This window comes from Oncorhynchus masou, chromosome 13, assembly GCF_036934945.1.
Source record: "Oncorhynchus masou masou isolate Uvic2021 chromosome 13, UVic_Omas_1.1, whole genome shotgun sequence".
NCBI classification, from domain to species: Eukaryota; Metazoa; Chordata; class Actinopteri; order Salmoniformes; family Salmonidae; genus Oncorhynchus; species Oncorhynchus masou.
The window spans coordinates 75,545,157-75,562,690 of NC_088224.1; the positions used below are offsets into that span (position 1 = coordinate 75,545,157).

General features: G+C 45.2%; 1 protein-coding gene across 10 annotated transcripts in view; it reads left to right on the plus strand.

Moving 5' to 3' along the window:
• The window catches only part of LOC135553069 (RNA-binding protein Musashi homolog 2-like), a 373,612-nt gene that overhangs the window by 201,146 nt on the left and 154,932 nt on the right, over positions 1-17,534 (plus strand). For all 10 annotated transcript variants that reach the window (XR_010457548.1, XR_010457549.1, XM_064985151.1 and 7 more), the window contains exon 7: positions 6,528-6,576. Coding sequence is in view for 8 of the 10 variants with exons in the window: in XM_064985151.1 (XP_064841223.1) it covers positions 6,528-6,576 (49 nt within the window). In the remaining 2 variants the exon portion in view is untranslated. The remainder of the gene's footprint in view (positions 1-6,527; positions 6,577-17,534) is intronic.

Genomic DNA, 17,534 nt, shown 5'->3' on the forward strand with positions numbered 1-17,534 from the left:
TGTGTTCCGTGTGCGGTAGTGGCGTTTAGTGTCTATCTCCATCAGGGGGACAGACAGCCAGATGAATCCTTATTGTACCTGATTGAGCCTGATGAATATGATTATGGCTTATAGCAACAGGGCTCTTAGTGGAAGAGAGATTGATGCGTGCCTTCTGGGGAAGGGAAGGTAGTACTGAGGGTGAGTTGAAGCATAAGCTGTGTTCGAATACCCATACTGACATACTGTATACTACATACTTAACTACATACTATATACTATTAGTTCATTTGTCATAGCATAACAAATGACTAGCTAAACATTTTACGATTTCTGGTGTGTTTGTAAATTCAATCTGGAATGTCAGAGTGTTTCGCTCTCGGAGCGTTCAGGGCACTCACTGGACGCTCTGGCCGATGAGTTGGGCAAAGGCAGTCAAGCACCCAAGCTAACTGGGTAACTTTGGCTCGCTACTTCCAGACATAAATGAGAGAACACTCTGACCATTTTACTCACCCTAGCAGAGCTGGTTAGGCTGTTTACATGTTATCCAGATCGTTGGTGACTGTAACTGTGCTGCTGGCAACAATTGAATTCCGCCAACGTTTACTGACACCGGACATATTCAATGGCTGTTGAGCGTTGTAAATTCATCAGTTATTGTGCGCTCTGACACACTCAGACTAGAGTGCTCTGAAATCGGAGTAGATAGCCAGAATTATCAATATCCATTGAAACGCGCAACGACTATACCACTTAGCTAAGAATGATGTGAATAATCAAGTCAATAAATGTTGGGTAGTTAGTTAGATAGCAGATTGTTAATACACTGCTGGGCAAGTTTGATGTATTCGTAACCTAATGTTAGGTAACATATCGGTACATACTGATGTAATGCTATGCGGTTTGTAAGGATAGCGTAGCTAACAAATTGTCAGCCAACGTAAATGAACTTATTTGAAACGTCATAACTTTATTACATTGCTCAACATTTCTTAACATTTGTCATGATTAGTTAAATCAATGAATTTGAATGCGCTTTTGTCGGACTTCGGTTGCATATTTAGCGCCATTTTCTTCAAATCTGAAAATGTTGTAAAGCCACACCCATTTTCTGAAGAATTGCATTATGGGCCCTTGTATACTTCGTATTTTGGTGAATGTAATACGACATCCGGGGACATTTGGTATACTAACTATATCCATACTATGACCAAAAAGCATACTACAGTTGAAGTCGAAAGTTTACATACACTTAGGCTGGAGTCATTAAAATTTGCTTTTCAACCACTCCACAAATCTCTTGTTGACAAACTTTAGGTTTGGCAAGTCGATTAGGACATTACTTCGTGCATGACACAAGTAATTTATCCAACAATTATTTACAGACAGATTATTTCACTTTTAATTCACTGTATCACAATTCCAGTGGGTCAGAAGTTTACATACACTATGTTGACAGTGCCTTTAAACATCTTGGAAAATTCCAGAAATTGATGTCATGGCTTTAGAAGCTTTTGATAGGCTAATGACATCATTTGAGTCAATTGGAGGTGTACCTGTGGATGTATTTCAAGGCCTACCTTCAAACTCGGTGCCTTTTTGCTTGACATCATGGGAAAATCAAAAGTAATCAGCCAAGACCTCAGAGGAAAAAAATGTAAACCTCCACAAGTCTGGTTCATCCTTGGGAGCAATTTCCAAACGCCTGAAGGTACCACGTTCATTTGTACAAACAATAGTACGCAAGTATAAACACCATGGGACCATGCAGCCGTCATACCGCTCAGGAAGAGACACGTTCTGTCTCCTAGAGATTAATGTACTTTGGTGCAAAAAGTGCAAATCAATCCCAGAACAACAGCAAAGGACCTTGTGAAGATGCTGGAGGAAACAGGTACAAATGTATCTATATCCACAGTAAAACAAGTCCAATATCGACATAACCTGAAAGGCAAGGAAAAAACCACTGCTCCAAAACCGCCATAAAAAAGCCAGACTACGGATTGTAACTAGACATGGGGACAAAGATCGTACCTTTTGGAGAAATGTCCTCTGGTCTAATGAAACAATAATAGAACTGTTTGGCCATAATGACCATCGTCATATTTAGAGGAAAAATGGGGAGGCTTGCAAGCCGAAGAACACATCCCAACCGTGAGGCATGGGGGTGGCAGCATCATGTTGTGGGGGTGCTTTGCTGCAGGAGGGACTGGTGCACTTCACAAAATAGATGGCATCATGGGGAGGGCAAAGGATGTGGATATATTGAAGCAACATCTCAAGACATCAGTCAGGAAGTTAAAGCTTGGTCGCAAAAGGGTCTTCCAAATGGACAATGACCCCAAGCATACTTCCAACGTTGTGGCAAAATTGCTTAAGGACAACAAAGTCAAGGTATTAGAGTGGTCATCACAAAGCTCTGACCCCAATCCTGTAGACCATTTGTGGGCAGAACTGAAAAAGCATGTGTGAGCGAGCAAGGAGGCCTACAAACCTGACTCAGTTACATCAGCTCTGTCAGGAGGAATGGGCCAAAATTCACCCAATTTATTGTGGGAAGCTTGTGGAAGGTGTCGTGTCTTTGGCTATGCCGGATTAAGTGATATGACATGCTATTCTATAAAATCCTTTCTCCGTAATTAATATTACCTGATTGAGCTAATCATGTAAATGTAATTAACTAGAGAGTCGGGGCACTACAAAATATTATTTATAGAGCTGTTATCTTCCGAATATACTCTTAAGGACCTAGTAATATTTTACATCAATAGCAGTCACTATTAATCGTCACCTTAATTCAATCTCATCTGAAAGTTGTAAATTCTTCACGAACCCTGGCTAACAAGTTGAATCAGCCCTACAAAAATTGGGTTTAATTATTTATTTACTAAATACCTAACTAATCACACAGAATTACATATACAAAGAATGAATCATACCTTGATTACAAATTACGTCATAAAGGAAAACGTCACTAGCGGATGGAACAGATATGACAGCTGGTTACACAAAAGAAAAGGGCTGGGTTTGAGTGAAAGAGCAGGAAGACTGAGGGACAAAGGGAGAAGCTGTGCTATCGTAAATGCAGTATATTATGCATTCTAAATTACTGGCCATTTGGAAAAGGAAAATGCAATAGATATTTACTCTGAGCTGCGCTTCGGTTGGTGGTAGACGGAAGGCCATGTTGCCAAACCGAATCCTTTGTCCTTTGGAGAATGTCTCTGGTGGTCAATTGGATATGTTGTAGTAATGTCGTTGTGTGGTAGACTCTGTCTGTTCTTTCCTAGCCCGCGTTTGCAGCTGCTGTTGCTAACTCAACGGCTAGGAGGTATCACTTCTGTAGTGAATAAGAGTTCAAAGTTCATACTATTCGCAACCAAAGCTCACGCTGAGGTTGCCTTAGTTCTGTAGTTGACATGTTAGTCCTTTTAACGCAGAGGCTGCAGACCTCACGCACGTACTTGGAACAGAAGGTTACAGTACCCCCCCCCCCCGGACCCTGAACGCACAACCTAAACCTATAGGGGAGAGTCTGGGTGGGCATCTGTCCGCGGTGGCGGCTCTGGCGCTGGACCCCACTCCATAATTGTCTTAATCCCCCTCCTTAGCGTCCCTTGAGTGGCGACCCTCGCCGCTAACCTTGGCCTAGGAACCCTAACAACGGGCCCCACTGGACTGAGGGGCAGCTCGGGACTGAGGTAACTCAGGACTGAGAGGAAGCTCAGGACTGAGTGGAAGCTCAGGACTGAGAGGAAGCTCAGGCAGGTTGATGAATCTAGCAGAACCTGGCTGGCTGGTGGTTCCGGCAGATCCTGGCTGACTAGCGGTTCCGGCAGATCTTGGCTGACTGGCGGTTCCGGCAGATCCTGGCTGACTGGCGGTTCCGGCAGATCCTGGCTGACTGGCGGTTCCGGCAGATCCTGGCTGACTGGCGGTTCCGGCAGATCCTGGCTGACTGGCGGATCCTGGCTGGCTGACTGGCAGTTCTGGCACATCCAGTTCTGGCGGCGCTGGGGAGACTGGCGGTGCTGGGCAGACTGGTGGCACTGGTGGCGCTGGGCAGACGGGCGGCTCAGGCGGCGCTTGGCAGACGGGCGGCTCAGATGGCGCTGGGCAGACGGGCGGCTCAGATGGCGCTGGGCAGACGGGCGGCTCAGATGGCGCTGGGCAGACGGGCGGCTCAGGCGGCGCTGGGCAGACGGGCGGCTCAGGTGGCGCTGGGCAGACGGGTGGCTCAGGCGGCGCTGGAGAGGAAGGCTCTGGCAGTGCTGGACCGAGGAGCAATGGCGCCTCTGGAATGAGGGGCTCTGGCGCCTCTGGAATGAGGGGCGGGAGCTCTGGCAGCGCTGGAGAGGAGGAAGGCTCCGGCCGCGCTGGACAGAGAAGCTCTGGCGCCTCTGGACTGAGGAGCGCTGGCGCCTCTGGACTGAGGAGCGCTGGCGCCTCTGGACTGAGGAGCGCTGGCGCCTCTGGACTGAGGAGCGCTGGCGCCTCTGGACTGAGGGGCGGGAGCTCTGGCAGTGTCAGACAGGCGGGAGACTCTGGCAGCGCTGGACTGAGGGGCTCTGGCGCCTCTGGACTGAGGGGCGGAAACTCTGGTAGCGCCGGACAGGCGGGAGCACCTGTGTTCATGGGACGGAGAGACAGCCTGGTGCGGGGTGCCGGCACTGGTGGTACCGGGCTGGGGACACACACCTCGGGGCGAATGCCTTGCATACTACACCAAATCAACTGCTCTCTCTCTTCACACTCCCCCAATTCTATTAACACCTCCTCGAGTGTCTCCTCATCTCCCATCCGTTCACTCTCCTCCATTCTGTCCAATAACTCCTCGACCCTCTCAGCCGATAGCTCCGATAACATCCATGGCTCCTTACGGTTAACAGGGGGAATTGGCTCAGGTCTGGCTCCTGACTCTGCCACACTCTCCCTGTGCCCCCCCCAAGAAATTTTTGGGGGTGCCTCTCAGGTTTCCAGCCGCTCTGCCGTGCTAGCTCCTCATAATGCCGCCTCTCTGCTTTCGCTGCCTCCAGCTCGGCTTTGGGGCGGCAATATTCCCCTGGCTCTGTCCAGGGTCCTTTCCCGTCAAGGATCTCCTCCCAAGTCCATTCTTCCAAATAGTGCTTTGTGCAACAATCTACAAAACAAGAAACGTGAAAAACCAAAACAGTCCTATCTGGTGCCACAAACACAAAGACAGGAACAATCACCCACAAAATCCAACACAAAACAGGCTACCTAAATATGGTTCCCAATCAGAGACAATGACTAACACCTGCCTCTGATTGAGAACCATATCAGGCCAAACATAGAAATAGACAAACCAGACACACAACATAGAATGCCCACCCAGCTCACGTCCTGACCAACACTAAAACAAGGAATAACACACACGAACGATGGTCAGAACGTGACACATATGTTCAATTGGTCGGATTACCAGAATATAGTTCATTTCCCCCCACCTTCTGATGTTCCCAGAATCTCTATGTAAACCAAGGGGTTTTCAAATTTCACATCAGTAGGGTAGAGTGAGGAAAAAGGGGGGAAGAGGTATTTATGACTGTCTTAAACCTATCCCCAGGCTAACATCATGACAAAGGCTACCCGAAACGTTTGACCCAAGTTAAACAATTTAAAGGCAATGCTACCTAATATTAATAGAGTGTATGTAAACTTCTGACCCACTGGGAATGTGATGAAAGAAATAAAAGCTGAAATAAATCCTTCTCTCTACTATCATTCTGACATTTCACATTCTTAAAATAAAGTGGTAATCTTAACTAACCTAAGATTGACTTTTTACTAGAATTAAATGTCAGGAATAGTGAAAAACTGAGTTTAAATGTATTTGGCTAAGGTGTATGTAGACTTCCGACTTCAACTGTATATACTCAATTCACGTCACAAATAATATGGTTAGTGCGGGTAGTATTCGAACCCAGCTAAAGTGTTTTTAGTAGGCAAGACGGAGACTGTAATTTACACAACATTTCTGTAATTATAGTGGTCTGTGTGGAAGGTGGGTTGGGGCGGGGGCTCAGGTACACCTGAGAGGGAGAGTGTGTTTTTTTGGCATATTTTGGATTGTGTGTGTGGTTTTATGAGGCGTTTGCTGGAATGTGTGTCTATGACACAGAGAGATAGAAAGCCTATGTGTGTGTCCACCTATCTCCAAATCATGATTCCGTTGCTGTGCTTGAGTTGGCACTGTCACTCGTGTCCTTGCATACTCACACACTGAGCCTCTCTCAGGGTCCAGCATGTTCTTGACCTTGTGACGACACAGCAGAGTCATTACTCACTCAACACATCAAGGGACATATGTCACACGGCCATATGTCTGTCTGTCTGTCTGTCTGTCTGTCTGTCTGTCTGTCTGTCTGTCTGTCTGTCTGTCTGTCTGTCTGTCTGTCTCTCTTTCACTTTTAATCACAGTTCTTCCCTTTCCATCTGTCTCCATCTCTGTCTCCATCTCTGTCTTCCTCTCTTTCAGTTGGTTTTTATTGAGACTAATCTCTTCCTCTTTTTGTGTCTTGCAGGTGGAGGACGCCATGCTTATGTTTGACAAAACGACTAACAGACACAGAGGTAAGTCAGTCAACATACTATCTCCCTCATGTTGTGCTTATTACCCTGCTATCTATTGGTGTGTGAACCATGGATGTTAGTGTGTGAAATAATAGTTTCATTCTTCATGCAGTGGATTCATGGTCAATGGCCTCTGACTATAGGTTATAGCCCGTAGTTGTATATATACACTATATACTTGTATACATGTAACTGCCAGAATAAAGGAAACACTTGAGTAAATGAGGGATACAAAGTATATTGAAAGCAGGTGCAATTAACATCCCATCATGCTTAGGGTATGTATAAAAATGTCCAGTTGCCCATTATTTTGGCTACAATTGCTGGAAGAAGAAATCTCAGTGACTTTGAAAACTCAAAGAGTGTGTGTGTGTCTCAGTCACCAGGTCTCAACCTATTTAAAAATATATATATTTTACCTTTATTTAACTAGGCAAGTCAGTTAAGAACAAATTCTTATTTTCGATAACGGCCTAGGAACAGTGGGTTAACTGCCTTGTTCAGGGGCCGAACAACAGATTTTTACCTTGTCAGCTCGGGGATTCGATCTTGCAACCTTTTTAGGTTACTAGTCTAACGCTCTAACCACTAGGCTACCTGCTGAGCAAGGCGTGTTCTCAGAGCATGCGCAGAACAGCTGGCAGGCATATTCACAGTGATTTTCAACCTCTCCTTGTCCCAGTCTGTAATCCCAACATGATCACAATCTCATGGCACAATGACTACTGCCCATGAAGAGCTTGAGAGGCTGATTATGGCAAACATCAACTCCATCATCCCAGACACCCAAGATCCACTTTCAATTTGCAAACGGCCCCAACAGATCCATAGACGACGCAATCTTAATTGCTCTCCACCCTGCCCTCACTCACCTAGATAAGAGGAATAACTATGTGAGAATGCTGTTTATTGACTACAGCTCTGCGCTCAACTTCATTGTCCCCTCCAAGCTCGTCGCCAAGCTTAGGACCCTGGGACTGAACACCTCTCTGTAGCTAAATCCTAGAGTTACTGACGGGCAGACCCCAGGTGTTGAGGGTAGGGAACATCACCTCCACCACGCTGACCCTCAACGCGGGGGCCCCACAGGGGAGTGTGCTTAGTCCCCTCCTGTACTCCTTGTTCACCCACGACTGCGTGGCGAGCACGCCCCATCCACATTGACAGGGCTGCAGTGGAGCGGGTCGAGAGCTTCAAGTTCCTCCGTGTCCAAATCACTAAGAACTTAAAATGGTCCACACAACCGCACAGTGGTAAAGAAGGCGCGACAGTGCCTCTTCCCCGTCAGGAAGTTGTACCAAGTCCTACTGTTGTACCATTGAGCACATCTTGACCGGCTGCATCACTGCTTGGTATGGCAATAGTACCACCTTTGATGACATGGTGCTACAGAGGGTGGTGCGGCGAGCCTTGTACATCACTGGAGCTGATCTCCCTGCCATCCAGGACCTCTACCAGGCTATGTGAAAGGAAGGCCGGGCAACGTTAAAAGACTCCACCCACCCAAGCAATAGACTGTTCTCTCTGCTTCCGCACGGCAAGCGGTGACAGTGTATCAAGTCTGACACCAACAGGCCCCTGAACAGCTTCTAACCCCAAGCCATAAGACTGCTAAATAGCTAACTAAATAGCTAACGGAATAGCTAACGAATTAGCTAACGAAATGGCTACACAGACTGAGTTCACCCCTTCTATTTTCTATGCACACTCACCGGGCCCTACACACTCAAACACACTGACACTCCAACACACAATAGACAGATACATTTACTCACATACAATCATATACGCTGCTGCGACTCGGTTTATCTTATATCCTGATGCCTAGTCACCTTACCCCAATACATATCTATCGATCCAGTATCCCTGCACCTTGTAAATATGCTACTGGAACTGACTAACCCTGTATATAATATGCTTACTTACTTTCTCGTGTTTAATTCCTTGTGCTTTTGATCTATCTTGTTATTTTTTGTATTACATTTGTTATTGATTACTGCATTGTTGGGTTTAAAGCTGGCAAGAAAAGCATTTCACTGTACTTGTGCACGTGACATTAAAACTTTAAATACTTATGGGAGATTCTGGAGCGTCACAAAACATCAAATGATGGAATGTATCGTGAAACAATGGTGTTGTATCCCTCCAATAGAGGTCCAGACACTTGTAGAATCTATGCCGAGGCGCATTGAAGCTCATCTGGTGGCTCGTGGTGGCCAAACGCCCTATCCAGGCACTGTTGTTATTTTTATTTGTTTTTTGGCAGTGCCTTCAGAAAGTATTCACACTCCTGGACTTTTTCCACATTTTGTTGTTCTGTCACTTACATACCTACACACAATACCCCAAAATGTAAAAGTGGAATTATGTTTTTTGATTTGTTTTTACAAATTCATTAAAAATGAAAATATCTTGAGTCAATAAATATTCAACCCCTTTGTTATGGAAAGCCTAAATAAGTTCAAGAGTAAAAATTGGACTGTCATTTCTCTTTGCTTATTTGAGCTGTTCTTGCCATAATATGGTATTGGTCTTTTACCAAATAGGGCTATATTCTGTATACCACCCCTACCTTGTCACAACACAACTGATTGGCTCAAACGCATTAAGGAAATAACTTCGGCAAATTAACTTTTAACAAGGCACACCTATTAATAGAAATGCATTCCAGGTGAACACCTCATGAAGCTGGTTGAGAGAATGCCAAGACTGTGAAAAGCTGTCATCAGTGCAAAGGGTGGCTGATTTGTTTAACACTTTTTTGCTTACTACATGATTCCATAAGTGTTATTTCATAGTTTTGATGTCTTCAGCATTATACAATGTAGAAAATAGTAAAAATAAAGATAAACTCTTGACTGAGTAGGTGTGTCCAGACTGTTTACTTTTACTGTATATAATACCCCTATAGATGCATGCACACACACTTACACCCTGTTAGATTGACCCTATATGGTTGTTTTATTCACTGTGAATTTAATTGGCCTGCCTCCCCATCTATCCCTTTCTCCCATCATGTGATGTGTTGATTGGGATTTGGCCAGGCGTTTTGGGGGCTGACTAGGAGGAAAGGGTTACAGAACAAAGAGGGTCTGTGTGGTCTGATAACACTGCTGATAGTGGACAGAGCCGGACGCGTGCTTGCATTTATCTCCCCCTCTTATCTCCAGGCCTTATCTGGTTTTAGCGGGGAGGCTTCTCTCTAAAGCAGAGGACTTTCCAAAGACAGAGCGCTGGCTCCACACTAAAGCCCACTAGCCTGTTTTTCCTGTTTTTCACTGGATCTACACAAAAGAGCTCACCGTTTACTCACACACACGCACACAGGCACAAGCGCATATCGCTTGTAATATTATTACGATATGTTGGATTCAACATTTTGAACATTGAGATATTAAAGACATGATAGATCAGACGCATGGTATAGTAAGGAGTGAGATCTGTAGAAAGACAGAGTGGCTTTGGAATGTGTTGGACCGATTGGAGGATATAGGGATATAGTGTTGATATAGGGGAGACAGATGGACATCTGTGGATTAGGTGAAGGAGGGGTTGAGGTCAGGAGGTGAGGTCAGATCCCCTGAAGGGAGTAATAAGGGTTTAGTAGCCTGTTATTCTTTTCCTGTAGAACCATAAGATGTAAGGATTGGAGAGAAGGAGTGTCTTAAGTGGGATATATATATCTGTGATGTGGGAAATGTTGGGTTGTCTGAATTACAGCTGTACAGAACCTTTGGGACGAATTAAACTTGGTTAAAGCTTCTCTCGTGTCCGTGAGTTATTTACTCTGCAAAATAAGAACCTAACAGATATATCAGTAAAAAAAATAAGTAGCTAACTCCAGTTGGCTGTACCTTCGCCAAAACTTAGCCATTTTTCATCATATAGCTTGTTCTCCATCTTCTTTTTAAATAATGAGCCAAAATATGCTGGAGAGGGTCAAGTTCACATCTGTACACAGGAGTGCATCACCACACCATGTTTATGGCCTTAATTGCAGCAGCAGCCTGATAAAAACAGATCTATCATGTCTTTCTGCTTAACGGACAACTCTGTGTCCCAAAGTAGTGTGCTGTGTGTGACATGTGGTTGTACTGTGTTTAGTGTGTCAGCCACTTAGTGTCAGGGGGTCGGACAGCTCTACACATTTTTAAATGTTCCTTTATCTGAGTCATTCCAACAAATAGTTGTAAAACAATATGTTCAAATGTGTTTCATTTGAATAAATGCTGCTGTTTAGAACACAGTGATTTGAATGCCGTATGGACTCTGACCTTCAACTCCATGCATACTTCATGAGCTCCTAGCACTATTCCCAGGGTTCTCTGCTCCACTCAGGAGTCAGCGGTCTCTCTCCTCTAGTTCTGGTTGTGAAGCAACTAGGAACACTCCCACAGGGCACGCTTGGTGGCCATAGCTACTAGCTGGTGGAACAGGGGCTCTGGGGGTGTTTCAAGGAGCCTGACTCTAGAGACTGATATTGGAGGTTGGAGAGAGGGAGGGAGGGACAGATGGAGAGGGGGAGAGAGAGAGGCGTAGTGAGGTCAGGCTTAGGTTAAAAGTGTTTTACCTGGTGCTAGTATGGTTTAACGTGGATGAAAAGGCCTGTTTATTCTCCCCTGGCTGTGTGATTGGTTTGATTGGAGTGCGGGGCACCCGGGTCAACAACACAACTGTCACAGCTATTAGGAATACAACTTGTAAACATCCAGCTAGATAGTCAGACAATGGCAGCAAGGGTAATGGCTAACCATTTCCATGATGGTTAGAGAATAAAATAACCATCCGTTCCCGGGACTTTCAAAGTGAGACGGAGAGGGATGTTTCACATTTGCCTTCGCCACTGTGGTTTTGCAGCAGATGCGTTTCACTCTAATCCATTCAGCATTTGGAATGCATTTGATTGTCCTTTTGTATCACTCTGTCTGTTCTGTTGGTCCTCTCCACTCACCTCCCCTCCATTACCCTAGCTGTTAAACTGGGTCCTGGAGGTTACATTTAGAACAGCTTGCCAGTAATTGTCCAGTTCCCCACAGTGAATTGACTGGCACACAAACCGCTATTGTATTGGCGAAGCAAAGAGCCATAAAAAAATGCAGCATCTGAGGATAGTGTTTGAATGGATGTGTCACATCAAGGTAAACTCTGTGCTATGGCTATTCAGAGGCAGGAGAGCTCTCCTATTCACACTCATATCGCTGCTATTCAGAGACTGAGACTGTCAGCTGGGTGAGTCATCATTGTCTCTGCCTCGAAACGTCCACTCTCTCTCTAGGATTATTAAGTAGTCTATTTGGTAAACTAGTGCTGCTAGCTGGAATATAGCGGGCATCACAGCTGTGTGTGTTGATGTTCGGCTGTGTGACATGTGTTGATGTTCGCTTGTTGGTGTGTGTGTGTGTGTGTTGATTTTTGGCTGTGTGTTTGTGTTGATGTTTGGCTGTGTGATGTGTGTTGATGTTTGGCTTTGTGTGTGTGTGTGTGTGTGTTGATTTTTGGCTGTGTGACGTGTGTTGATGTTTTTGTGTTTTGTGTTGTGTGTGTGTGTGTGTGTGTGTGTGTGTGTGTGTGTGTGTGTGTGTGTGTGTGTGTGTGTGTGTGTGTGTGTGTGTGTGTGTGTGTGTGTGTGTGTGTGTGTGTGTGTGTGTGTGTGTGTGTGTGTGTGTGTGTGTGTGTGTGTGTGAGAGAGAGAGAGAGAGAGATCCGCTGCAGCCTGTTCTTCCACTCCTGACACTCATGTGAAGAATTCAGCAGTGTCCTTCAGTGTGTGGCGAGGTGACTGATGAAATTACTGCTAAAAGACGTCCTCACAAAGGCTGAGTCACACAGCCTCTCCCTGGAGGATGCATTTGAGGACAGGATGAAATGAAACTCATGGGGTGGTTCTCAGTAGTCTCAATATGCTTCCTATCTTGGTCCTGACATGTGTCAGGGTGATCTGGGTGGTCTTCTTTTCTATAGTTTTAACATCAGCTAATGATGAAACCCAATGAAACAGTTCCTGCTGTGTATGTCTTAAGACATACAGTATAAAACAAAATGCCAACCACATCCAACAGAAACCAACATGACAGGGAGAGATGTAGGCCGTCTTTGTAAAACTGACTTGCCTAGTTAAATAAAGGTTAAATATATATTTATTTTTTTAAAGATTCAACAATGCTTAGAAGAGTGGACTATTTGATATTTTCAACATGTTAAACATTTAAGGTAATTGATTTTGTTCTTGAAACACAATTATTTATATTGTAACACTGTCACAATACAGCAGCTACTAACAATCACAATCAGTAACAAACACAATGGCACTGTTGCGTTTGATCAAATGCTCTTCAACTTCAGAGATTTCTCTGTGGTGATTGGACATGTCCCTTGAAGCAGAATGAAAGGAGAGCAGAGAGAATGTTAGCAACAGTAGTAGGGGAGAGTGTATGATGTGAGTGACAGTGGTAGGGGAGAGTGTATGATGTGAGTGACAGTGGTAGGGGAGAGTGTATGATGTGAGTGACAGTGGTAGGGGAGAGTGTATGATGTGAGTGACAGTGGTAGGGGAGAGTGTATGATGTGAGTGACAGTGGTAGGGGAGAGTGTATGATGTGAGTGACAGTGGTAGGGGAAAGTGTATGATGTGAGTGACAGTGGTAGGGGAGAGTGTATGATGTGAGTGACAGTGGTAGGGGAGAGTGTATGATGTGAGTGACAGTGGTAGGGGAGAGTGTATGATGTGAGTGACAGTGGTAGGGGAGAGTGTATGATGTGAGTGACAGTGGTAGGGGAGAGTGTATGATGTGAGTGACAGTGGTAGGGGAGAGTGCATGATGTGAGTGACAGTGGTAGGGGAGAGTGTATGATGTGAGTGACAGTGGTAGGGGAGAGTGTATGATGTGAGTGACAGTGGTAGGGGAGAGTGTATGATGTGAGTGACAGTGGTAGGGGGAGTGTATGATGTGAGTGACAGTGGTAGGGGAGAGTGTATGATGTGAGTGACAGTGGTAGGGGAGAGTGTATGATGTGAGTGACAGTGGTAGGGGAGAGTGTATGATGTGAGTGACAGTGGTAGGGGAGAGTGTATGTAATCTGTTTATCTGGACTGGTAGCTCTGGGACGACAAGTTGCAGGCCCCATATCTGCAGTAAAGAATTAATCACACCACCACTGGGAAAGGTGTGTGAGAACATTATTTCCATTTTCCCCCCGTGAAAATCCAGTGTGTGTACTCTACAAGACTACAAAATATCATCCTACAAAACAATATGCATAATTAGAATGGGCGTGATGAGGGAAAGTGTCATTTGAAACCACAGGTCCCCTTATCTTTAACACATGACTTGTATTTGCTTTGGGATAACAGGAAACCCACACAGAACAGCAGCGGGAACATGGCTTGGATGAGCTGATTGCTGTAACGCAGCGTCTCCTTCTAGTTCTCTGGAGGCCCACTTTGGGAGCGGGACTCTGAGACGTTGCGGACCCGTGTTCCCCTGCCCTGACTCGGGTTGGAGCCTTCAGAAGCATCCCATCTCCAGCAATTACAGATCCACTTCTCTTCCATTCCATCAGCAACGCTAAAGCGCTTCAGTTGCAAAGAACAGGTTTCAACTGGTTGGTGCAGAAACTTTGTGCAACTAAACTAAAACAGAGAGAATGTATCTTTGGTTGTTGTTTTATTCAGCCAGGCTTTGCCACAGTATCCAGGGGCTTTATTCAATGCGGTGTAACATTAAAAACACATTCTACATGACGTATTCATGTTTGTTCTATAAACATTATACATTTCTCTCTGAAAGTACTGTACAGGTTCACCCTCCTCTATAAGCTCAGGGTTTTCTTTTCCGAAGCAATGTCACCATCACCCTCCTGTGTAAAGTGACGTCCCTCAGGGCATTCTCCCATTTCTGCTGACTCCCCGTCCTGTCGGAACCGTAACAGTGTTGCGGTCGCTGTGCAAACAATAGAAGTGCCTCCGGGTGCCGTCGATTCGCCTCCGAAGGTCTTTAAAACCCACCAAAGGTTATCCCAGTGTGTCTGTGGCTGAAGCCTCTTGCCCTTTTGAGAATTAACAGCAATACTTCCCCCGCACACAACGAGACACATTAATGTGACAAAGATCCGTGAGCAAATGAAATTAGATATACCTTAACCTTTCCTGGCACCATTCCAAAGGGTTACGCCAGCCCTCCCTATTAGCTAGCTGTTAATAGCCTATTTTGGTGCCGTTTAGATTGTAATTCAGCCCACTATTAGCATTTAGCATGAAGTGTCATTGAAATATCATGGCTAATCATATGCGTGTCCCTCGTCCGTGCTTAATTGGAGGTCTAATCATAGTGACATTGACAGTAATGAGTTCAGTCACTCTAGATGACTGAGATCCCAGCTGAAGGTGGTTGTGTATATGTGTGTGTGCCATTGTCCTTCAGGCTGGGAAGCTAGTTTCCCTGTGTTACTAACACTCCCTCACACCCAGGGCACGACACAGCCTTTCCCATCCTGCACCTTGCTCATCCTCTAGACTGTTTTCTACTGGCGTAGCTTCGCCTGACTTAGCATTCAAGACTAACTGTTATAAACCCAACTGGTGAAACCAGCTTGAGGGTTGTTTACTGTGTAAAGGTGGATGGTTCAGTTTACCCCAAACAATCATAATGGGCTTGACCTTCATCTAGTGTTCCATGCAGGTTACTGAACCAGTCCAGACCACCAGCTGAAGCAGTAGTCTCAATGCCGAGGAGCTGGACTCAATCACTAACCAGCCAGGAAGTATTTCTGAAACCTGATTTATGACGTCTGAGTGGAGAAGAGAGGGAGGGTGAAACATGGGGATGAATCATTCCCCATGTTTAGAGCAGGGCTTTATCAAACTGAACTGGAGGGAGTGTCTCTCAGATCTGTGGAACAGGCCGTTATAATGATGGAACATTCCATTTTCACATGGCGTTTCTCTTTTTTCCTAGTGTGATGATTTCCTTTATTTTCTTCCGACCATTTTATTTAGACCACTACTGTCTTTTCCCGACACTGAGATTGACAATAGATGTAGATTAGTATACCTGAGTTGGCTAAATCGCCAATATTTGTCTGTGCCTGTGTGTGTAAAGTCTACTACCATGGTTGTTGTTTGGCCTTTAGAAAACACATGTCTGAAACCATTACACACAGAGCGTACAGTCTCCTCAATTCATCACCAGCATTCTCTTAAAAAAAGGGAAGACATTTTAAAGTTGGAAGTGATGCCTAATTCAGTGGAGACACACTTCACTACCTAACTAGTACCAGGAAAGAAATGGCCTCGGAGCGACAGGCAGCCACATGGAGCGACAGACAGCCACACGGAGCTTGATAAATATATAATGTCGTAATTATCATTAGCCGAGTTACTCAGCTGAGAGCCGGGAGATTTCAGAAACAAGTGTTTGTGATATGCCCTGGAAGAGGAATATTGTATTTTAGATGAGTTTAAAAAACAAATATAATTGACAACGTGGCATTAGAGGATTCAGTCAGATTAAGTTTGTCTGTTGTCTGTTGTTGTCTGGTTGTGTTCCCAGTGCAAGGCTGCTGCAGGCCCCATGCTGGCTGAGTAAAGATGTAAAGGAAAACGCTACAGGCCTTTTCCTCTCTAGCTGCTGTTCTGACTGTCTGTCTGCACCAATAAATGAAGCCTCTCGGGTCGGCTCTGGGCTGAAATGCCACTTCGGATCCCCTATAGTGGCTGAACCCTACAGGTCTTGTTACCCCCTGACCAGCTAACAATGAACCTCATCACTTCCTGTTGATGTCCTCGGGTGATTGGCATGTCTAACCTTAGCTGCTGTGATTGGCTAAAGAGGGAGTGCTTCCCTCTGGTGATTGGACTGTCTTTGTGGTGGCTGTCCCCCTAGTTGATTTGGTGGCAGCCCAGCGTGAGCCCAACTGATTGGCAGTGCTGCGCCCCAGAGCACGATGGGAGCCGTTGGGAGCAGCTGCCACCAAGGGCCAGCCACTTGATGTGGAAATGGTTTTGATAAATAATATAATAGTGGTAATACCCAGCTGCTTTTGGAGCCACGTGACCTCAAACCACACACAGTCCACCCCAATAATGACTTCACAGGGTCCCATGATTGGCGTATGCATTATTAACCCCCTCCACCAGAGTATGTGAGTGGAACTTGCACAATTTGACTGGAGCATGAAGCGAGATTCCCATAGGCTGGAGCATTGGCCTTCTTGCCCGTTCCAATTTCGCTCTAGTAGCATTCACTTCACTAGCTCAGGGCATGCCCGGTCCAGCATGCATTTGTAGGCTACTTGTGTGCTGCCATAGCCTCTTGCTTTAACAGCTGCCATGGAGTTCACAAAATATTTTCTTAAAGGAACTGATGAAACACACAGGTGAAAATGCAATGAGTCTTTCAAAGCTGAAGACCAAGATCAAGAGAGGGAGTGCAGTGATATTGTGTCCACAACTAAAGAATCATTGTGGAATCTGACACGTATCCCGAAAGCATGAGGGTGTGTTTACTATGTGCACATGCTAAAAGAAAGGAAGAGGAGGGGAGCTAATTAAGTGTGTCATTGTATCGAAGTATTTACAAAGTACAAATCTGATCTCTTAAAATGTACCTTGTTGTATTATTGTATCTCTACAATAGGCCGTAATAGATTGTGTTCCGCCAGGCCTAGCATATTCCAACTTTCGACTGGCTTTCTGTTTTTATTGAGTTATTTTGCCCAAAAACCTACCTATAGAAAATGAAAACTCTGCATCTTTGCCCAGCCTGGCAAGAGTGGCCAAAAGGGTGTTTAGCATCCCCAGTGGCTCTGCAAGGTCGGAGAGGATATATATACTCCATCACATGAGCCTGAAGCCACAGACTCTGGCCAAACTCGTGTTTCTAAAAAATGAATTCAAAGGCACTGTAGACTGAGCCTAATAAGACATTCTTTGTTGAATTTGTATTTAATTCTTAGTAAGT